Raw genomic sequence first — 24,313 nt, 5'->3', positions numbered from 1 at the left:
CATTCCAATTTAAAGAAAAACAATACCATCAACACATTTAAGAAAGAACCTGTATTTTATATAGCGCCTTTCGCAACTTCAGGACATCCCAAAAGTACTGTACTTTTGAAGTGTAGTCACTTCCTTAAGTGTAGGAAAACACAGCAACCAAATTGCACACAGCAAAGTCCCATAAATAGCAGTGAGATAAATGATCAGATAATGTTTTTAATTATGTTGGTTGAGGGATAAATGGTTGCCAGGGCACCACTGGAATTCCTCTGCTGATCTGCAAATAGCGTAATGGGATATCTACATCCAACTGATGGGCCTCAGCTTAATGGCTTATCTGAAAGATAGTACCTCCGATAGCGCAACACTGAAGCATCAGCCTGTGGTCAAATCTTTGGAGTCCCACGACCTTCAGATTCAGAAGCGAGAGTACTACCACTGACCCAGCAGGAACTAACTTTTAGATAGTGCAGGAACAGAGAGGTTGGCATAAGTGTTGGATTGCAGGAGGGGGATTGAATGGAGGGGTGGGGGCATGAGTAGTAGGGGTCCTGTTTGTCTGGAATGGGTCAGCAGCCAGTAGCAGGTTGGGAATGAGGCAGCTGCATTTTCAACAGCATGAGGAATTTCTACAGGGAATCCCACTACCCACAGATACAAATGCCAGGTTCCTGTTGCGAGAGGGAACGGACAAGTTTTTTGAAGCGCTTTTAAAATTTCAAGTTATTAATATTTTAAAAAGCACAAGAAATTTAAAGCCAGGAGCTGGAAGATTCCAAGAGATCAAAATGAAGTCAGCCTTGAACAAAATGTGGTGCTGTGAGCATACTATCGACTGCCTTGAAGATACCCAGTTTCGGAGATAAGTATATGGAAATTTTAAGCCTCACCAGCTTAAGCCTAATAACCACATGCAAAAGAAATAGCACATGACCTTTTTCTAAGCCATGCATAACATTTATCTCCAAACTGTAAAGTTAGGAGATGCAGAAGAGAAAATGCTAGATATTCAAAAAAGTTATAATAAAATATTGGAAAAGTGGATCAACAAAAGTAAAAAAAGATATGGGTGAAGTGAAATAAACATAGAAAATGCTGTAAATACTCAGCGGGTCAGGCAGAACTGACGAAGGGTCATCGACCTGAAACGTTAACTGTGTTTCTCTCTCCACAGATGCTGCCTGACCTTCTGAGTATTTCTCGCATTTTCTGGTTTTATTTCAGATTTCCAGCATCTGCAGTATTTCGCTTTTGTATGGGTGAAGTGAAACAGTTTAACACATCTCGCATCGATAAGGGAATGAATGCAGAAATCAGAAGCATTAAGTCTACAGAATTAAGTTATAAGAAGACAGATGGAAGTTACCACGTGTCAGAGACAGAGTTACTGCTGGATAGCAAGTGTTGTGCAAAGAATTAGAGCTAATTTGCAAATACTAGAGGCATCTAAAATAATCTGGGTTAATATGCTACATCTGTGACCTACAAAAAGTTAGATGATTGCAGGCCAAGCAGAGACGTATTCCTTGCAAGAGCAGTTCTATCAAAATATTACATTGGCCCAGATCCCCATAGCCGTCAATCAGTGAAATCAGTTGAACTGACGAAAACTTAAGCTTTTCCGCTCCAATATCGCTGTGAAACACCCCATAAAAAGTTAAGCCTTGTTGGAATAAGTGTAACTGGGGTTTTAACGGCATATTGACTGTTGAACAACTGTTCTGGCCCTGAAAAATTAATTTTATATTTGTGGAATGTCACATTTCTCCATTATGATAAAAATTATGAGATTTTAAAAATAGAAACATTTTTAATATTTTATGATATTTCAGCTTCTACCTTAACCCCATGTGTATGCCCCATTCTTTATTTCGCTCTGTAAAGTTTTTAAAAAGTGAAGATAATCAGTGCCTTTTATTTCCTGATTTGCCGTCTGTAAGAATTCTTCAATGTGATTGGTTGCTTAGACATCACTGTTGCTCCACGCTAGGATCCCCTTTTGACAGCGCTACAATTAATTTAACATCGAGAAAGCTCAAGTTTTCACTACAGAGATCGCGAGATTTTTGTGAGCAACTTTCTTCAAAGTCAGTGGCGATTGCTTTGCCGCTGACCGCAAATTCTGTCTCAATATAACAGTCTGTATACTTTTGAAAGGTTCTTCAGTACTCAGTGCTAGATGTAGGTGGGTATATTTCAGCATTTACTCAACTCACATTTCAATATCTTTAGACAAAATGTCTCCAACAAATTCCTACCACTATATATAAATGTTCCATAAGTCTTAAAAATTACAATTTAAAATTAGTTATTCTGTCCCTAAATAAGTAAGATTCAGGGTGGACAAAAATGTTACCCAAGATAGAACGCAATAGTTTATCAGCAGGAACAGGCTGTACTGCTCAAATCACAAAACTAATGTCAAGCTTTAGCCCAGCATGCTAGGTTATTATTTTAAAGGGCAAGTGCCACATGAAATAGGTTCACAACAATTGGAAACAGTTCCTATGAATATCATAAAACACCCCAAGCTTCACAGCATGGCAATATACTTGTGAAAACCTTCTAGGACAATTATGAAGGATGGATTAAATTGTGTATGCACTGCTGTGGGAGATATGTAATAATTCTGCCCTGAGGCAACTACTACAATTTCATATTTATGTGTTAAAAAAATGAACCCCTACAAGTTCTACAAAAGACTAACATAACCTCTTCCAGGGTTTATTGTCCATGTGCTTTAAAACAAACTTTTCAACTTAACAGTTAGAATGCATACTGCATTGAACAATCAATGTCTGTGCTGCAAATGGTTGATATAAAGAAATACTGCATAATAAAAGCTTTCAATGGCTGGCAAATACATCCACTGACTAACTAAGATTAAATTTTTGCTTTATATTACAGGAAACTTCGCGATATCCGGCACCGACGGGACCGAGCTGCTGCCGATCTATCAAAACTTCCGGATAGACCAGCGCTAATGTTGAAGGATACGGAGGTTTTCATCTCCGTATCTGACAACAAACACTGTTGCTTAGCAACAGCTTGTAAACACTCAGCCCGTACCTTGGAAGTGTCTCTGAAGCTGTTGCTAAGCTACAGAGACGCTTTCCAGAGTCTGACTATTTAAAAAAATGCTAGACGAAAAAAAACCTAACCAAAACGGCTGCTGATTTCTGCCGTTAGATCGAGGTTTCCGGACACACAACCTCCGGATAAACCAAAGTTTCCTGTAATAGATTGCTGGCCTTCCAACAAGGCTACCATTCTCTTGTCATATGATGTTTGGATACAGAAAATTATGTTCCTATTGCTGAGCAATGGTTTCCAGTATTTAAACTACCCCAAATGCACAGAACATGCTTGCTGACTGAGAAGCCATAATTAACCTGGAATTAGCCCCAGGTGTAAAAGTCAAGAAAAGGGGGGCAGAGATCCATAATACCAGGTTGCTCCAAGATTCCCAAAACTTCTCCAGATAGGCAGAGCATGGCCTACGCCTTCAATACGAGGCAGGAGGGTGTCTTTGTAGCCCTGCCACCATTTTTTCCCCTGTGGTCTGGCCAGTTAGGCGCCCAGATTAAGGGCACTCCAAAGACAGTCTTGGGCATTCCACCTGAACACCCCTCTAAATAGCAATGCAGAACAGGTGTGAAAATAGAAGTACCATCTTATCCTTGCAATCTGCTCTGTGACCTTCACAACAAAATCTGATGATGTTTTGTTAACTTGCTTCGAACAATATAGTACATAAAATCTATACAGTACCCAAGTAAACCAATACGTCAAGTAATAACAGATTTTTGGGCAGAATAGGTAATTGAGGATTCAAATTGTTTTTGCCCAAATATGCTGCAACAGAGAATGCAGACAAATATTTCCTCAAGACGAGCAGATAAACACACATGTGGACTTAATCAAAATGGAATGCGAGATATGTCAAAAATGTAAACTTCAGAAGTTAAACCAATACAAAATATTCATTACTTAAACACAGTTCAACAAAAAGTGCAAAAATTGAAGTTAGTTGCATATGCAACAAACAGTTCCTCCCTTTTCTAAAAATATCCGATAGCCATCCAATGGAAATACACTGCCCTCAAAAATAATGCAACAGTAAACTTGAGTACAGGAAACTTTGTGCTATCCGGCACCGACGGGACCGAGCTGTTGCCGTTCCCTCGAAACTGCCGGACACACCAGCGTTAATGTTGAAGCATACGGAGCTTTTCATCTCCGTATCTGACAACAAACACTGTTGCTTAGCAACAGCTTCTAAACAGTCGGCCTGTACCTTGGAAGCGTCTCTCTGAAGCTGTTGCTAAGCTACAGAGACTTTGCAGAGCCTGACTGTTGAAAAAAAAGCCACGAGAAGAAAAAAAAACTAACAAAACAGCTCCTGATTTTTGCCGGTGGCTCGAGCTTGCCGGACATTTAGCCTCCGAATAACACAGTTTCCTGTAATTATCATTTAAACACTCCCAGCTAGGCTTCCCTGCTCCCCAGGATTCAGAAAGAAATTGTGCAAGTCCCCAGCTCCATAGATCAGACAAACTAACACTATGCTAAAAGGTAACATGGCTTAACATCTTTTATAGCTGGATAAATCAGGCCACGTCACCCATTTTCAGATTAATAGACAGACATCAATGATGCAGATTAAAAGGGGGGGGGGGGGAAACAAAAAAATAAGGTACTGAAGCTTTTGAAAGCCATTACTACACAAAACTGCACCATGTTTTGGAAGCTACAGGTGGAATCAAGTACTTTACTCCCATTGTCCTATTAATTTATTATCCCAAGACATAGTAATTCTCTATATGGTCAGGAAATCCTGAATGGATTGGGAAAATGAAAAATATCCCCTTTTTTTTTTAAGCTTTATTACTTCTGATCACTGACACGGCAATGTAGTTACAGCTTATCCACAGAATTCCAGAACATTTTTATCTGGGAATATCCAGCTCATGTTTATTGAAAGAGATTAATTTTAATTTGGTGTTAAATAAAAACAGAAAATGCTGGAAATAATCAGCAAGTCAGGCAGCATCTGTGGAGAGAGAAAGAGTGTTAAAGTTTCAGGTAGATGACCTTTCTTCATAACAGAAATCTGATAAGTCATCGACCTGAAACGTTAACTCTGTTTCTCTCTCCACAGATGCTGCCTGACCTGCTGAGTATTTCCAGCATTTTCTGTTTTTATGTCCAATTTCCAGCAGCCACAGTATTTTGCTTTTAATTTGGTGTTAATTTGTCTGATCTGTGGAGATGGGGACTTGCTCGATTTCTCTCAATCCTGGAGAGCAGGGAAGCCTAGCTGGGAGTGTGTTTCAATAACATTTTAATACATGTCTGGAGCTGCAAAGCTCCACATAACACTCGAAAATGTAATTAAACTGTTGTATTATATAACTTGCCTCAGTGAGGATGTTTCTGCGTTTGGCTTTTTTGATAGCTCTGTTTTTCAACACATCTTCACTTGCAACAGAGAAGGTTCCTGCCTAGAAAGCAAAAGTACATCAGTGGTAAAAAGATATGTCAACCAATAATTCCACATCCTTTTTTCATAGAAAAAGGTTAAGTTTTTAAGTTGCAATAAAACATCAGTGTGGCTCAGTTACATTCTCACCTTGGAGTCAGGAGGTTGTGGGTTCCAGTAGTTCAGGTGAACTAGCCTATTCAAACAAGAACTGGGAATTTTCTGTGCTTTTGCCAACATGCCTTCCTCAACCAACAGCGCCAAAGCTGGGATTTCATCTCATTTACCATTTGTGGGACATTGCTACATCCTACTTGGCTACTGCATTTGTGCACAACAGTGAATGCACTTCAAAAGCAATTCATCGAGATGGTTGGAGGATACGATGCTACAATAAAAGTTCTTTCTTCAGTTTTTACATAATAGCATGTCACAATAAAGAGAGATCTGCCAGCATTGGAAAATTGCAGTTTATACTCTCTAGGAGCAAGTTTCAATTCAGATTAAGCAAACACCAAATGTTTATAATTCATTTGAGAGCGTTACTAATTTAGTAGTGAGTGGCATAATATAGTTACAGCAGAGCTTTTTCCAATGTATCTCATCAGCTATGTTCCCTCTAAGGATCTGTAAGCTCCCGTGCACTTAAATTCACAGGCCACGCACTGGACAGCTGGAGCAGGGTGGAAGGGGCCCAATACTGAACTAGCGGGAAAAAGTCATAGCACTGAAAGAATGGCCCGGGAACCTCACAGAGACGATCCGAATTGGAACGGGGTTTGGCAAGAGCCCTGGAGCCCGGCAAGCGTCATCTCAGACAGCGGTTGACTAATGGCGGCCATAGGACTCTCAATTCTCTGCGCCCTAGCAACCGCTCTATCTACCTCGTTGATTTCCCCGCTGAGATTGCGCATGCTCCCCAGGGCCGTGGTGCATTCAAAGAGAAATAGTCGGACTCAATGGAAACAGGCGAAAAACTGGGAGGTGCTGGGCCCGGCGGCTGAGATTCGGGGCATGAGACGCGCACTCGGTGACTTGTTGCCGAGGCCTGCGCTCGCCCCCGTTCAGTTTCCTGGACCTGCTCCTTGCATGTTCCGCGCAGGAAGGCAGTCTCCAGCCACACTTTGGATCAGCACATTGCGGGAGCCTGACTGATAACAATAACAACAACATAAGTCCCCAGTTCTTAGGGTATGCAAGTTGTGTGCTAATTATTTTGATGACGGTTTTTTTTAGACTTTACAATCTTCAACATCAGTTTGATTTCAGGTTCCTGATATGGGTCTCTGTGTCACACTACAGCATTGCCTTTCCACCTCTGGGAGTTGTTTTGAATTCATTGTGGAGAGATGAAAGGAAAGTCCCTGGTCTTCTGTTTCAAAGGCCAAGGCAGTATTACTTAATCACATAACTTTACATGAGTTATGGAATCTTCTGTAGGCTGAGATTTTAGGAAAATAATCAGTTTGCACAATGAAGAACTAGCTTAGAAGTAATGAGAGAGATTCTGGACTTTGGACTCTCATGCAATGAAACATTGAAAGAGGTTTAAATTTGACTCTGTGTAGTTTCCAAAGGACACAAGTCCTCAGACAGACGGCCACTCAGTAAAGTGAAGGCAGGAAAGTGAATTGTTATATATTTTTCTTGTATTTGGAATATATTTACTTTTAGGTTAACTTTTTTTTTTTTTAATTATCCCGATCGCTAGACAGCGAGTGTCTTGGTGAACCTCTTCAGACAAAACTTTTTTTACTGTTTCAATTCATGCGGTGTAACTCAGACAAAAGTGAGCTGTGGATGTGTAACCCAAGAAGACGGTCCTGAACTGGAAATGTTAACGTGAAGGAGTGTCTGATTAAAGCTGAACAATACCAATGCGGGAGGGAAAGGGAAGCACTTTTTAATCTTAATTAGGATGCAGTTCTACAAGGGTTTTTCCTCCCATGCAAAGTGGTTTTGGGTGTACTTCAATGAAAAAGTGGTGGTATAACCCAAGAGATAATTGAGGGTACTAAAGGCATGAGGCATGAATCCCTAATGGGTTTATGTTTGCACTGAGTGGATGTTAACTCCAGCTTTAGTTTCTCACCTCCTTCCAACAAATGTTGTAAACAAAGTTATTACTAATGTCTGGTGTAATAATGAGAAAACTTAACAGAATAAGTCATTTGGTTCATCAGGTGTTTTCCTCCCACCAACAATATCCAGTCTATTTGTTTTTGGGATGGCTTGTTAAATCTGCTCCTGTGGTTCAGATGGATTAACAAGAGGGACGGCCAGATTGGCTAAATCCTGTCTGATTGAGGTAGCACGGGATGTGTGAGACTTTGCCCAGAATGTATACTGAAGTGAAGTTTCTTTTTCTCCAAATCTTTAGACCTTGACATAATGGTCATCTTTGGTTTAACTGCTAATCAATTTAACCTGATGTTCCTTGTTACAAAGGAACAGGAGATGCCCTGGACAATCTTAGATAGACCAAACGCAGATTGGGTGACCGCTTCCGGTCGCTTGTCACTTGAATTCTCCCCTCCACTCCCACTCTGATCTCTCTGCCCTCGCCCTCTTACATTGTTCCAATGAAGCTCAACGTAAGCTCAAGGAACAGCACCTCCTCTTTCTATTAGGCACTTTATAGCCTTCTGGACGTAACACCAAGTAAAAAAATTTCAGACTATAAATTGGCCTCTCTATTTCTTTATATATTTTTTTCCTCGTTTCCTCACATAGTAGCTGTTAATGTTGCAGCCATCATCATCCACACAACATCTAGAGCCATCTTTTGTTTCTTAACTTGTCCCATTACCTCTCCTTTTGCCTTGCACCATCACCCCTTTTATCATTCAATCTCTCCTGGCTTCCACAGACCTTCGCTTTGTTCTTTCCTCCCCATCTCCCTGCCCCTGCTTAAAAATCTCTCCTCCCTAACCTTTTCCAGTTCTGCAGAAGGGTTCAACCCAAAACGTTGACTGTTTCTCTGTGCCCAATGCTGCCTGACCTGCTGAGTGTTTCCAGCACTTTCTGTTTTTATTTCAGATTTCCAGCATCCGCAGTATTTTACGTTTGCATCACTAAAACAGATCGTCAGGTCATTATTACATTGCTGCTTGTGGGATCTTGCTGTGTGCAAATTGGCGGCTGCATTTCCTGCATTACACTGGCGAGTGAACCAACGAGGGAAAAACCTACTTGGCCTCGTCCTCACCAATCTACCTGTCGCAGATGCATCTGTCCATGACAGTATTGGCAGCAGTGATCACCGCACAGTCATGATGGAGACTAAGTCCCGTCTTCACACTGAGGACACCCTCCATCGTGTTGTGTGGCACTACCACCGTGCTAAATGGGATAGATTCAGAACAGATATAGCAGCTCAAAACTGGGCATCCATGAGGTGCTGTGGGTCATCAGCAGCAGCAGAATTGTATTCAACCACAATCTGTAACCTCATGGCCCAGCATATCCCTCACTCTACCATTACCACCAAGCCAGGGGACCAACCCTGGTTCAACAACAAATGCAGAAGAGCATGCCAGGAGCAGCACCAGGCGTACCTAAAAAATGAGGTGCCAAGCTGGGGAAGCTGCAACACAGGACTACATGCATGCTAAAAAGCAGAAGCAGCATGCTATAGACAGGGCTAAGTGATCCCACAATCAACGGATCAGATCAAAGCTCTGCAGTCCTGCCACATCCAGTCGTGAATGGTGGTGGACCGTTAAACAACTAACGGGAGGAGGAGGCTCCATGAATATCCCCATCCTCAATGATGATGCAGCCCAGCACGTGAGTGCAAAAGACAAGGCTGAAGCGTTTGCAACCAACTTCAGCCAGAAGTGCCGAGTGGATGATCCAATCAGCCTACTCCCGAGGTCCCCACCATCGCAGAAGCCAGTCTTCAGCCAATTCAATTCACTCCACGTGATATCAAGAAACGGCTGAGCGCACTGGATACAGCAACGACTATAGGCCCTGACAACATCCCGGCTATTGTGCTGAAGACTTGTACTCCAGAACTAGCTGCATCTCCAGCCAAGCTGTTCCAGTACAGCTACAACACTGGCATCTATCCAACAATATGAAAAACTGCCCAGGTATGTCCTGTCCACAAAAAGCAGGACAAATCCAACCCAGCCAATTACTGCCCCATCAGTCTACTCTCAATCATCAGCAAAGTGATGGAAGGTGTCATCAGTGCTATCAAGCGGCACTTACTCACCAATAACCTGCTCACTGATGCCCAGTTTGGGTTCCGCCAAGTCCACTCTGCTCCCAACCTCATTACAGCCTACGTCCAAACATGGACAAAGGAGCTGAATTCCAGATGAGAAGTGAGAGTGACTGCCCTTGACATCAAGGCAGCACTTGACCAAGTGTGGCATCAAGGAGCCCTAGTAAAACTGAAGTCAATGGGAATCAGGGGGAAAACTTTCCACTGGCTGGAGTCATACCTAGCACAAAGGAAGATGGTTGTGATGATTGAAGGTCAATCATCACAGCCCCAGGAGTTCCTCAGGGCAGTGCCCTAGGCCCAACCATCTTCAGCTGCTGCATCAATGACCTTCCCTCCAACATAAGTTCAGAAATGGGGATGTCCGCTGATGACTACACAGTGTTCAGCGCCATTCACAACTCCTCAGATAATGTTGCATACGGGCATGGACTGCATCAAGACCTGGACGACGTTCAGGCTTGGGCTGATAAGTGGCAGGTAACATTCGTGCCACAGAAGTGCCAGGCAATGACTATCTCCAACAAGCGAGAGTCTAACCACCTCCCCATGACTTGCAATGGCATTACCATCACCAAATCCCCCACTATCAACATCCTGGGGGGTCACCATTAACCAGAAACTTAACTGGGCCAGCCACATAAATACTGTGGCAACAAGAGCAGGTCAGAGGCTAGGTATTCTGCGACAAGTGTCTCACCCCCGGACTCCCCAAAGCCTTTCTACCATCTACAAGGCACAAGTAAGGAGTGTGATGGAATACTCTCCACTTGCCTGGATGAGTGCAGCTCCAACAACACTCAAGAAGCTCAACACCATCCAGGACAAAGCAGCCCGCTTGATCGGCACCCCATCCACCACCTTAAACATTCACTCCCTCCACCACCGGCGTACTGTGGCTGCAGTGTGTACCATCTACAAGATGCAGTGCAGCAACTTGCCCAGGCTTCTTCAGCAGCACCTCCCAAATCCACGACCTCTACCACCTAGAAGGACAAGGGCAGCAGGCGCATGGGAACACCACCACCTCCAAGTTCCCCTCCAAGTCACACACCATCCTGACTTTAGAAGTATATCACCGATCCTTCATCGATGCTGGGTCAAAATCCTGGAACTCCCTACCTAACAGCACTGTGGGAGTACCATCACCACAAGGACTGCAGCAGTTCAAGGCGGCGGCTCACCACCACCTTCTCAAGGGCAACTAGGGATGGGCAATAAATGCTGGAATTGCCAGCGATGCCCTGATCCCATAAACGAATTTTAAAAAAGACTACACTTCAAAAGGTACTTCATTGACTGTGAAGCACTCCTGGGATGTCGGAGGTTGTGAAAGTCTCCAAGGACTAAATTGGGCCATGCAGCCTGCTGTTGTTTTTTTTAATTTTTATAAATGGTGCTAGGCGGCCATGCAAGGATCGAAAATGGGGTCTAAGATGCGCACACTTCTGACGGGAAGTGCGCAGGATGCCATCTTGGGTTAAGAGGCTTTTGTGCACGTGCCCAACGACTGCTGGCAACATCTAGAGCAGCGAGGTGGCACAAATCAGTGCACAACGCTGATGTGATGTCAGCGCTGTCATTTTCAAACTCCACATCTCAGCCAACGCCCTGTCTTAACCTTGCACAGCTGAACATGACGTTAAACGGAATGAAGAACGCGCCCCCCCCCCCCCCCACCCCACAAGCACTATTAAAAAGGGATCATGTACTACTTACAGGTTAGTTGCTGTATTATTTATTCTGGCTGATGGTGCAGTTGCCTGTGTTTTTGGAGCTTTTCTATACTTGGCTAAAGTTTGAATATTCTACAGGGAATGAGCTGGCTGGTGTTGATGTAGATTTTTTGGTCATTTAAAATCTTGTGCTGCAACAAGTTGCTTCCAGACATGGGTGGCCTGGTAGCGCTTCCTCTGAGAATTGAACATGGCTGGGAGAATGAAGAGAGGCCACACAGATAAACAGATGAAGGAGAAAGGAATAGAAGGATATGTTGATGGGATTAGATGAAGAAGGGTGAGAGGAGGCTCGTATGGATGACTCCGAGATGTTATTGCATGGACCTGTTGGGCCAAATGGCCCATTTCTGTGCTGTAAATACAATGCGATACCAATGCAAGATCAGCGACCAAAAGTCTAATTGACGAGTAGCAATCATATCAAACCAAAACTGGACAAAAGTTAAAAACATCCTTCAGAAGTTTAAAGTCAATAAAGCTATCCCCTAGTGGCATGGCTCAAATTATTTCAACTCTCTCCAACAATGGGTACTTGAAAAAGGGATCAAAGCAAGATACTGGTAATTTGAAGCCAGTAAGCCTAGAAGTCCCTTGCTCTCAAAAGCAGAAGTCAATTCTAGGCTGAAGCCTTTGACAAGATAGCATCCAGAATCAGTCCTATGTACTGTACAGCTTTTAGGTATACATGATAACTTCTCAAACAGGCAAGATAATACAACTTGATTTTTATTAAATTTAAATGTAACACCCAATCTTGAAGGGATAGCAGTTTTTGAGGGAGGGGAGAACGGGGGTGGGGGGGGGGGGAAGAAAAGGGATGACGACTTGGATTTGAAATTAATGCATTACTTCAGATCAGCAGCCTCAAGAGCTTATTGGACTGATTATTTTTGTTCACGGAGTAACACACAAGTTACCAACTTACAGGGCTGGAATAGCTGGTCAAGTAACAGTACAAAGGAAAACAGAGCTGCGCATCGAGCACAAGCTTAACCAGTGAGCAACTAAGTCCCACAAAACAGGAATTTGCCAGGTTTAATACACAATCTGTACTAAGTTTATCATAGTGAGATGGGTGCTGAAAGTGGGCTTAGCACCCTGTGGCTGGAGAAAGGAAAGTTGGCTAGAGTTCCTGCTCACTATCCAACAACTCTTGCTGGAAATGCTGTGGCTCAGTGGTGGCACTCGTGATTCAGGGTCAGAAGGTTGTTGGTTCAAGTCCCACTCCAGAGACCTGAACACAACCTCTAGGTTGACACTCCAATGCAGTACTGAGGGAGTGTTGCACCATTGGAGGCGCGGTCTTTTGGATGAAACATTAAATCAAGGCTCCATCTGCTTGCTCAAGTGGACCGCAAAAGATACTATAGCATTATTTCGAAAAGGGGAGCAGTTCTCCCGTGTCCAGGCCAATATTTATCCCTTTACCAATACTAAATGACAACAGATTAACTGGTCATGATCACATTGCTCTGTGCAAATTAGCTGCCGTGTTTCCTAAATTACAACAGTGACTGCACCTCAAAAAGGACATCATTGGCTGTAAAGCGCTTTGGGACATCCTGATGTTGTGAAAGGCGCTATCTAAATGCAAGTTCTTATTTTACGTTGGGCAAGGACAAAAATCAAACTTGGCCATGATGTCCCCATGATCAAACGGCCTCTGACACTCAAGGTTCACGCATAAAGAATTATTAGCCTGAGAGCAACCAGCCTGAAGAACTGCACATTAGCCAGCAATGACCTCAAGGAGAGGAGAAAGCCAGTGAGAAGAGAGAATTAAAAAGGATAGTGATGGGCCACAGAGGTCAATATGATAGACTTTTCAAGTTAACCAGCGATTGAAGTGCAACTTTGTGTTACTAAAATTAATGCCTGGTTAATCACAATGTTGAAAGGATCAGGTTCTGAAATGTGTCTACCACAAACAAATCGATGTGACCTCCCATTACAATCTTCTAGGTTGATTTAAAAAATAATTACAAGCCAACATATTATCAAACCTGTTTTGGTGAAAGTGCAGTTTTGTGTTGTTGGACTTCAAACTTTTTCTTAGTGCATGCTTATTTAAAGTTCCCTCCACTGTCATGGTCTCACCAATCAATATATTACTCTTATTGAAACATATAAGATTGTGAAGGGGTTGGATCGGGTGGATGCGGGGAAGATGTTCCCGATGATGGGTGAAACTAGAACTAGGGGGCATAGTCTTAGAATAAGGGGCTGCTCTTTCAAAACTGAGATGAGGAGGAACTACTTCACTCAGAGGGTGGTAGGTCCATGGAATATGCTGCCCCAAAAAGCTGTAGAAGCTACATCATTACATAAATTGAAAACAGAAATAGACAGTTTCCTAGAAGTAAAGGGAATTAAGGGTTACGGGGAGCGGGCAGGAATTTGGACATGAGTCTAGGTTCGGAATGGTCATGGCCCTGTGGGTAGCGGAGCGGGCCCGGGGCCGTGTAGCCTGATCCTGCTCCTATTTCGTGTGTCTAATTCTGTTAGATTCAGGAGATGGTTCTGTGATAGTGGATTGGCGGTTAGGATCAGATCAGCCATGATCTTATTGAATGGCGGAGCAGGCTCGAGGGGCCGACTGGCCTACTCCTGCTCCTATTTATGTTCTTATGTAGCGGACATGCTCCTCACTCTCAGCTTGTGCTGCTCTCAAACCAGCTCCTGGGAGGCACATTGCAATGACATGGTGATAGCTCTCCTGCCCTTTCAGGATGTTGCTGCTCTCTGCTCAGAACGAATACAAAATACCATAGTTTGCACTGTGAACTCGGAGTTAGGAAGAGGATTAAGAAAATTAAACCTACATTCCACCTCTCTGTAGTTCAACATTCTTCAGAAAATCAATTACTAGAATCAAACCAATTGTCAATCTTCCTCCATCCTATCTCCAGATTAGATGAAGTAGCATGACCCAGCAGTATGTTTATTATGTTGTAATGGGAAGAATTGCATAGGGAAGCTGCAATGTGCTCAGCTTATCTATATGCAAACAACCCATGAATAGGGTAAAACAGCCACGACTATATTTGCTTTTTTAAGCTTTAAAATTAGAACATCTCGGTTTGCTCATTGCATGTAGTCAAATCACAGTATTAACTATCCAAATCAAGGTATATCGAGGTGTTGTGGCACATCTGACTTATGTTTGAGATTAACAAATCATGCTAATTGTAGAAAAGTGTGGGAAGAGCAACAGTAGTAGACGCTCCTCAATGTCACAGAATTTTAACTGACTTTATTCCCCATTACACATAATCTTCTGCTCAAGCACTGCCATTTCTGTGATCCCCCCCCCCCCAAAAACACACCAAATGGCCCCCACCTCCAACCAGAACACCCATACAACAAAGTGACATAATTTAATTTGTGGTATGCTTTTCCAAATCCACTTAATTTTCTATGCATTACTTTAAAAATCTCACTATACTGTGCACTACATCCTCAACAAAATTACTATAGCACTATTTTAAAAGCCTCTTCACCGATTTTCTGGAAGCCAGACTATGTTCCTCACAAATATGGTCCTGTGTAGTACTCAAGATTTCATAGAAACATAGAACATAGAAAAATAGGAGGAGTAGGCCATTCGGCCCTTCGAGCCTGCTCCGCCATTCAATATGTTCATGGCTGATCCTCTATCTCAATACCATGTTCCCGCTCTCTCCCCATACCCCTTGCTGCCTTTTGTGTCTAGAAATCTATCTATCTCCTTCTTAAATACATTCAGTGACTTGGCCTCCGCAGCCTTCTGTGGTAGAGAATTCCACAGGTTCACCACCCTCTGAGTGAAGAAATTTCTCATCTCAGTCCTAAATGTCCTACCCTGTATCCTGAGACTGTAACCCCTCATTCTAGACCCTCCAGCCAAGAGGTATTATAGCACTCCACTGAATGGGTCTTTGACTGCTATACCCCAACAGCAGTGAGGGAAAAAAGATTCATATGACATACACCTGAAGCTGCAAAAGATGGATTTGGTGCACCATTGGAGTGCAAATATGAAGAATGCATTGTTTGGTGTTCTTTGTAGGATTAAAAATAAGTCCCACTGCACTTCTATTCTACAACTCTATATGTCTACCATTCTTCACAGATTATTTTTCAATGATAGCAAATGGAAATAGGGGCTTTCTGACAATCATTTTTTTCCCTAAACCAATCAAATTGGATAGACATACCCTGCAATCCGCAGCTACAAAACCATCTTAAACCTTTTCTGACTTTGCTTCACCTCCTAACCAGTTGCCAATGCAGTACCACCGAATTTGTCATGTAGACTCAGGTTCAGTTCATCCTCTCCTTCCCACTCCTGTCATTTAACATGTTACAGTAGCGCAGAGAACTGCTGCTCATCACTCAACCATCACACCCCACCCAAAAAAAAACTTGCATTTTAGCGTGGCAAGTTAACAACATTCATCCCTAATAGAAACTATACACACCTCTTCAGATTCTTCTTCCTGATCCCAATTCCGGTCAGTTAGTTCCTTGTCTGCAGTTCTCTTCGCCATTATGTTGTTACTGAAACAAAATTGGCAAGATTATTCTTTTGATATAACTAGATGACTGGCCTAAAATCAAACTATAAACTAAAGTATTATGCAGTTATTCATTGGAATTCTAAGGGCAAAAATAGAGAAAAGCCCAAAATTTGATCAATTAAAATGTAATTCCTATCAACTGTAACTTTATTAGAGGTTAACTTCGATTTAATATCGGAAGGTTGTAGGTTCATGACCCTCTCCGGGATTTTGAGCATATAAATCAACTAACCCTTTAGTGCAATACTGAGGAAGTGCTGCATTGATAGAGATAGGGTCTTTCAGGCGAGACGGCAAGTTGAAGCCCTGTCTTCCCGCTCAGGTGAGCGTAAAAGAATTACGCTGACACAATTCAAAGAACAGGGGAGTTTTCCGAGCCAATATTTATTCCTCAACCAACATTACCAAGAAAGATTATCTCATGTTCTGTTTGTGCAACCTGACTGTGTGCAAATTGGCTGCCATGTTTGTCTACATAATAACAGGACTACACTTCAAAAATTAACTCATGGGCTATAAACAGCTGTGGGACGTCCCAAGGCAAAATAGATGGGTTTTGACAGATTTTTTTTTTTTTTTTTTTTTTTAAAGTGGAAAGAGCGGGAGAGAGGTAAAGTGATCTCAGGAGAGATGAAGGGTTTTATAGACAAGGACAAAGATTTAAAATTTAATATTTAATGTTAGGTGGCACAGGGCCAGTAAAGATAGCACAGATGGAAGAATGGGAGTTAATGCGGTACAGGACAAGGGCATCAGAGTGAAGCACAAACTGGAGTTTACGAAGGGAGAGGAGGGGAGGCTAGAGAAGGTGTTAAGTAGTTGAGTCGGGGGTGGGGGGGAGGAAAAGGTAAGGAAAGGGAGAGGGGAAAAGCGTAACACATCCTCTGCACTAAAGCGCTATACAACCAATTAATTACTTTTGAACTGCAGTCACTGTTATGTAAGAAAACAGCAGCTAATTTGCTAGTACAGGAAACTTTGGTTTATCCGGGAGGTTATATGTCCGGAATACTCGATCTAACAGCAAAAATCAGGAGCCGTTTTCTATATTTTTTTTAGTTCTCGTTGCTTTTCCCCCCCCCCCCCAGTCAAGCACTGCAAGGTCTGTAGCTATAGCAACAGCTTCAGCTACAGGCGCTTGCAGCTGCAGCCGACTGTTTTGAAGCTGTTTCTAAGCAACAGGGTTTGTTGATTCACACGGAGCTTCTCAGTTCCGTATGTTTAAACATTTAACTCTGGTATGTCCTGCACTTTTGATGTTACGGCACCAGCTCGGTCCAGTCAGTGCCGGATATCAGAAAGTTTCCTGTAGCAAGGTCCCACACAAGACACAGACAGATTGACCCGATAATCCGTCTGTGGTGGTGTTGGTTGAGGGAGGAATGTTGGCCAGGACACTGGAAGAACACACTGTTAAGAACATAAGAAATAGGAGCAGGAGTAGGTCATTTGGCCTCTTGAGCCTGCTCCACCATTCAATAAGATCATGGCTGATTTTCTACCTCATTTCCATTTTCCTGTACTATCCCCATATCTCTTGATTCCCTTAATATTCAAAAATCTATCGATCTCTGTCTTGAATATACTCAATGACTGAGCCTCCACAGCCCTCTGGGGTAGAGAATTCCAAAGATTCACCACCCTCTAAGTGAAGAAATTTCTCCTCATCTTGGTCCTAAATGGCCGACCCCTTATTCTGAGACTGTGACCCCTGGTTCTAGACTCCCCAGCCAGGGGAAACATCCTCCCTGCATCTACCCTATCAAGCCCTGTAAGAATTTTGTATGTTTCAATGAGATCACCTCTCATTCTTCTAAACTCCAGAGAATATAGGCCTAGTCTACTCAATCTTTCCTCAAAGACAATCCCCCCATCCCAGGAATCAGTCTGGTGAACCTTCGTTGCACTCTCTCTATGACAAGTACATCTTTCCTTAGGTAAGGAGACCAAAACTGTACCCAATACTCCAGGTGTGGTCTCACCAGGGCCCTATATAATTGCAGTAAGACGTCGTTACTCTTGTACTCAAATCCTCTTGTAATAAAGGCCAACATACCATTTGCTTTCCTAATTGCTTGCTGTACCTGCATGTTAACTTTCAGTGATTCATGTACAAGGACACCCAGGTCCCTCTGAACACCAACATTTCCCAATCTCTCACCATTTAGAAAATACTCTGCTTTTCTATTTTTCCTACCAAAAAGTGGATAACTTCACATTTCTCCACATTATATTCCATTTGCCATTTTTTTTGCCCACTCACTTAGCCTGTCTATATCCCCTTGAAGCCTCCTTGCATCCTCCTCACAACTTACATTCCTACCCAACTTTGTATCATCAACAAACTTGGATATATTACATTTGGTCCCCTCATCCAAATCATTGATGTAGATTGTGAATAGCTGAGGCCCAAGCACAGATCCTTGCAGTACCCTACTAGTTACAGCCTGCCAACCCAAAAATGACCCATTTATTCCTACTCTGTTTTCTGTCCGTTAACCAATCCTCAATCAATGCTAGTATATTACCCCCATCCCCATCCAATGAGCCCTAATTTTGTTTAATAACCTCTTGTGTGGCACCTTATCGAATGCCTTCTGAAAATCCAAATACACCACATCCACTGGTTCCCCCTTATCTATTCTGCTAGTTACAACCTCCGAACAGATTTGTCAAACACGATTTCCCTTTCATAAATCCGTGTTGACTCTGCCCAATTCTATTATTATTTTCTAAGTGCCCTGTCACCACGTCCTTAATAATAGATTCTAGCATTTTCCCTCCTACTGATGTCAGGCAAACTGGTCTGTAGTTCCCCGTTTTCTCTCTCCCTCCTTTCTTAAACAGTGGGGTTACATTTGCTACCTTCCAATCCGCGGGAACCGTTCGAGAATCTATGGAATTTTGCAAAATGTCAACCAATGCATCCACTATCTCTATAGCCATCTCTTTCAAAACCCTAGGATGTAGGCCATCAGGTCCAGGGGATTAATCAGCTTTTAGTCCCATTAATTTCTCCAGTACTACTTTTTTTTACTAATATCTTTCAGTTCCTCATTCTCACTAGACCCTTGGTTGTTCTTCTAATAGTGTCAAGGGATCTTTACATTCACCTGAGCAGGCAAATAGGACACAGTTTGACAGAGCACCTGAAAGATAGCATCTCCAACAATACTCCTTCTGTATTGCACAGAAATGCCAGTCTAGACTTTAAACTCAAAAACACAGTGGGGCTTTAACCTAAAATATTCTGACTCTGAAGTGAGAGCGCCATCAACTGAACGAAGTTGTGTGATTGAGGAAGCAACAGTTAAACAGAATTAGACTCTGCCCCACAGATGAATCTCCTGTTAATAATCCAGACACATACATTAATAATGACAATCAATTGAACAAGATACTGAAGGACACCTGGCATTTGTGACACCAGCCCCCAACAGGAAGTCAACAATTTCATGAAAAAGGAGATATAAGTGACAAAAAGAAAAAAAGAAACAAAATTGCCCAAATACATTTCACACAAGACAAAGAGGGAGATTTTCATCCCCTCAATCTTGGCTGGATTTTAACTCTGGTCTTGAATATAAAATAGCAGTGTCTAAACTATTGTGCCAAGCAGCTCCTCCATAAAGATTATTTACTGTTGAATCATAAAATACCATCTGTATTCCACCAGCTAATGTGACCCAATAAAGATAAATTACTTACCGTATTAACTCCTTATTGGAAGCAGAGCCCACCATATTTCATACAGGAAGGTTTAAATCCAACACATGTCATCATAAGAAAATGAACTAAACATGGAGGACCCAATCTAAAGGACAAAGGGAGAAAGAATGTTACTTACCTTGGTAATTCCCCTTATCCAAGGTGGGCCCTCCAGACATAAAGATAGCTATTTTCTTCTGATGCACACATACACAAGAATTAATATAAATCAATTTTTAAAAATCCCAGCTCTTAGTAGATTAACTCCTTGCAAATGGGGCCCCAACCCCATCGGTTTGGTTCTCATCTTACACCCAGAACTTCAACAGCATGCATTACAGGAGCTGCCAACTGCTTCTCATGTATATGGGAGTTGGTGCTTTGGACCAGCTTGGAGGGTGATCAGAAGGTAACCAAGCAGGAAAGGTTAGTATCAGTTGAACCTAGGTTCAGCTAACAGTTTTGAAACCACTCAAGCTTTGCTCTTGCAGTTTATGACATCACCCACACCCTTGAAAGAGATTGTTGCCTCAATCATTTGACATGCATTATACTTTGCATATTCATTATTTTCAGCAGACCCACACACATTTTCCTGCAATAATTCAAAAGATAATACATCAGTATAAATTCTGATAACACACCTCTGTACATTTCATTTAGAAATCATAAATGACTATACTATGTAAAAGAACATCACTGGCAATAATTTATCAAAAAAAGAGATTGTTGGTGAACCACACAAGCTTTGCGTAGCCTGACACTATCTGGTACCTTCAATTTGTTACTGTCTGAGTGGTCTTGTCCTGGCTATTCCATGTGGTTCAGTTACCATGCACCTCAATTCAACTAGCTTAATTTATCCCATCTTAACTATTCACCCTAGGTTGTATCACAAACTTCATCCACCAAAGAAAAATGGTTGCGAACCATTTAATATTAAACTTGCGAACAAATACTTAAAACAATTCATATTATATGCTTCAAAATACCATAAAGCATTCAACTTGCTAAATGTGGTGCATGAATATAAATATTTGCAACTTAGGGCAGTAACTCAAGGTATGAGACCCCAATGCTGTTGCATGCTCTTTTCTGCACAATTGAAGCTTTCCTGCAACTGATTGACTAGCAGTCACTGTAATCAGAGAACAGAATTCATATTAAAATGCGAATTTTTTAAAAAATGGAAAAAACTGATTGTTATTTGGAAGTATTGAGTAACACACCAAAAACATTTGGACAATTATAAAAAAAACTCAACTACAAATCAGCCGCAACACACGCCTGTTCGAACATTAATTTGTCAGGGCACTAAATACAGCCTGAATGAAAACGACATAAATTGCACATGTGAACCACAAGAATGTACCAGCAGGCGAATCGACCACCAATTCTGTATTTTCCTATAGAACATCACAAACTCCCAGCAGGGGTCGCTGGACAGCGACAAGGAGTGAAAACCATGCCATTCCGAAACCGGTTCGTTCAGGACATTCCTGATTTGACATCTCAGCCCAGATCAACTCATTCATCACAGATCAGAGATCGTACCTACAAACTTCCTGGTCTGTATGGCTTAATTAATCTATAAGCTCACAGGCATCGGGGAGATCCATATATTTAAAAAAAATACATTACAGAGCACTCCTTGGAAAACTGTTGCGGTCTAATGTAAACTCACACAACGTACACAACTAAGCATGTAGACCCCCGACTGTTTCACTGATCATCCAGATCACCATATTTGCCCCTCCACCACCACCACTGGTAACCTGGCTAGTTCACTGGAACATACCTTCGGGGAGGAAGGATCTGACTTCCCTTACAGGCTGGAGGAATTTTAACTCAAGACAACGTCTTTCAAAATTGAAGACTTCGCTTCCCCCCCAAAAAAAGGGGGGATTTTCAACAACGATGGCCTTTCTTCATCGTAGCAGCGTCTCGCAAGAAGCCGTCCATCGCACCGGGGCAGTACGCGTGTGGCCACAGAGCACGCCAACCTAACCTGCCGCCGCCAGCCGGCCGTGATGGACAGGCGGAGCGGCCATTCCGAGAGCGGCTCCGAGCCATAGGGGCGGGACCAGGGCCAGCAAGTTAGGTCGACTCATTCTGGCCATAAAATGAATATGCGTTTAAAAAGACAAAACAATCGGTTATTCAACACCTGAAGCGCGATGTGTTAAACCGTTCAGCGGCTCGCTCGGTTTTACATCCCTTGCAAATGTCAAAGAGAAGGCAACAAGCGCTGGAGCGGAGGGGGAAATGATCTTGCCGAGAGAGAGCAGCAGGCGCGATCAGTCCTAGGCCTCCGTGTTTCTCGGTGAAATGCCGTCAACCCGATTATTTTAAATATTATCTCCTCCCCTCCCCCCGGCGCAATCCATATACACATAATAAAAATAAAAGGCAGTTGTGAATTACAAACGTGCTGTGTCCCTAAACAGTACATTTCAACCAACATCGCCGCACATTTCAGGCTTTTGTTTTGGAGCGGTGCAAACCAACGGTTATTTGAATCTGGGAATTGCTGCTGCGAGGACTGGGCGAGATCGGAAAGCTTTGCTCACCTGCGATAGGTGATTCTGGGTTTATCGATCAGTCGGTCGCTCTGCCTCGGTAAGGCCTTTGAAAGAATAATTTTTATTTCCCCCTTTTTTATTATATATATATTGTATACTCTATTGGTCCACACGCCTTCCGTCAATCCCCCTCCCGCGACTTTACTGAGGGTGCAATTCCGCCATTTTGTACCGGAGGGCGGGCCGCGCGCATGCTCCCTCTGCGGGTGGAGGTTGCCTTCTGTCATTTGCAGGGCAGGACAAGCGCTGCCAGGGCTAAAGGCAAGTGCAGTGTTTTAGCAACTGCGCTGTCACTAGCATCTCAGTTAAAGCCTAATGGTGATCAAGTGAAACTTTAAACTACCCAGACTGGATCAATTTGGAGAGAGCATTTTGAACTACATAGCAGTGGGGCTGATGGTCTGTCACAGATGCTTGGTATCAAGCCAACAACATGAGGGGAAACCTTTTTACGCAACGAGTGGTTAGGATTTGGAATGCACTGCCAGATAGGGTAGTGGAAACAGATTCAATAGTAGCTTCTGTTATATATTATGTGTTATCCTCCCACCTGCGGTGGCGCTGTCACAGCAGATAAATGGTTGGGTTTGTTCTCTTGGTTTTTTGTTCTCTTTTGTTTTGTACTTTCTCTGGAACTTTCCTTTTGAATAAAGAATCACACAACACCAGGTTATAGTCCAACACCTTTATTTGAAATCACAAGCTTTCGGAGCGCTGCTCCTTCATCAGGTGAAGTGGAGAGATGCATAAAAACACAGCTTATATAGTCAGAGAATAATGTCAGATGTTTACAGGTAATCTTTCTAACTGCCATTTATCACACCTCGGCAGAGAGATAATCACAGCAATCAAAGGTGTAAATGGTGTCCAAACAGGTCAGTCAGGAAAACATTACATCAAAGAACAATGAGGTGGGGTTACAAGGGGTCAAATGTTGCAGATGCTGGGGTCTATATGAAAAACAAAAAAACAGACAAAAAACATTTTTTTTGCTGGAAATCACAGCGGGTCCGGCCGCATCTGTGTGGAGAGAACAAGCCAACGACGACTCGAGTCTGGATGACCCTACGTCAGGTGGGGTTACATGTAGCGTGACATGAACCCAAGATCCCGGTTGAGGCCGTCCTCATGGGTGCGGAATTTGGCTATCAGTTTCTGCTCGACGATTTTGCGTTGTCGTGTGTCTCGAAGGCCGCCTTGGAGAATGCTTACCCGAAGATCGGAGGCTGAATGTCCTTGACTGCTGAAGTGTTCCCCGACTGGGAGGGAACACTCCTGCCTGGCGATTGTTGCGCGGTGTCCGTTCATCCGTTGTCGCAGTGTCTGCATGGTCTCGCTGATGTACCATGCTCCGGGGCATCCTTTCCTGCAACGTATGAGGTAGACAACGTTGGCCGAGTCACATGAGTATGTACCATGTACCTGGTGGGTGGTGTCCTCACGTGTGATGATGGTATCTGTGTTGATGATCTGGCATGTCTTGCAGAGGTTGCTGTGGCAGGGTTGTGTGGTGTGGTCGCTGTTCTCCTGAAAGCTGGGTAATTTGCTGCGAACGATGGTCTGTTTGAGGTTAGGCGGCTGTTTGAAGGCGAGTAGTGGAGGCGTGGGGATGGCCTTAGCGAGGTGTTCATCGTCATCGATGACATGTTGAAGGCTGCGAAGAACATGGCGTAGTTTCTCCGCTCCGGGGAAGTACTGGACGATGAAGGGTACTCTGTTGGTTGTGTCCCGTGTTTGTCTTCTGAGGAGGTCTATGCGATTTTTCACTGTGGCCCGTCGGAACTGTCGATCGACGAGTCGAGCGTCATATCCCGTTCTTACGAGGGCGTCTTTCAGCGTCTGTAGGTGTCCATCGCGTTCCTCCTCGTCTGAGCAGATCCTGTGTATTCGCAGGGCTTGTCCATAGGGGACGGCTTCTTTAACGCGGCCGGACCTGCTGTGATTTCCAGCAAAAAAAAAGTTTTTTGTCTGTTTTTTTGTTTTTCATACAGACCCCAGCATCTGCAACATTTGACCCC

At 43.1% G+C, this 24,313-nt stretch overlaps 1 protein-coding gene across 4 annotated transcripts in view; it reads right to left on the bottom strand.

The window, feature by feature from the left end:
- Positions 1-22,477, bottom strand: part of nup50 (nucleoporin 50) — an 87,442-nt gene extending 64,965 nt beyond the window's left edge. Inside the window, exons 1-4 of one of the 4 annotated variants that reach the window (XM_086008828.1) lie at positions 22,284-22,477; positions 19,714-19,819; positions 15,907-15,985; positions 5,412-5,495 (exon numbers count right to left, since the gene is read on the bottom strand). In XM_086008828.1, coding sequence (XP_085864954.1) covers positions 5,412-5,495; positions 15,907-15,985; positions 19,714-19,748 — 198 coding nt within the window. In that variant the 5' untranslated portion in view covers positions 19,749-19,819; positions 22,284-22,477. Of the gene's footprint in view, positions 1-5,411; positions 5,496-15,906; positions 15,986-19,713; positions 19,820-21,511; positions 21,700-22,283 lie in introns of those variants that run through there. The other 3 variants (XM_086008829.1, XM_086008827.1, XM_086008830.1) reach the window with 3 other exon arrangements.
- Positions 22,478-24,313: the final 1,836 nt, after the last annotated feature.

Source organism: Somniosus microcephalus, chromosome 16, assembly GCF_052327205.1.
Source record: "Somniosus microcephalus isolate GS21.2 chromosome 16, FLI_Smic_1.0, whole genome shotgun sequence".
Classification (NCBI taxonomy): domain Eukaryota; kingdom Metazoa; phylum Chordata; class Chondrichthyes; order Squaliformes; family Somniosidae; genus Somniosus; species Somniosus microcephalus.
Note: the sequence above shows the minus strand (reverse complement) of the source record. Positions and strands in the feature narration are given on the sequence as shown.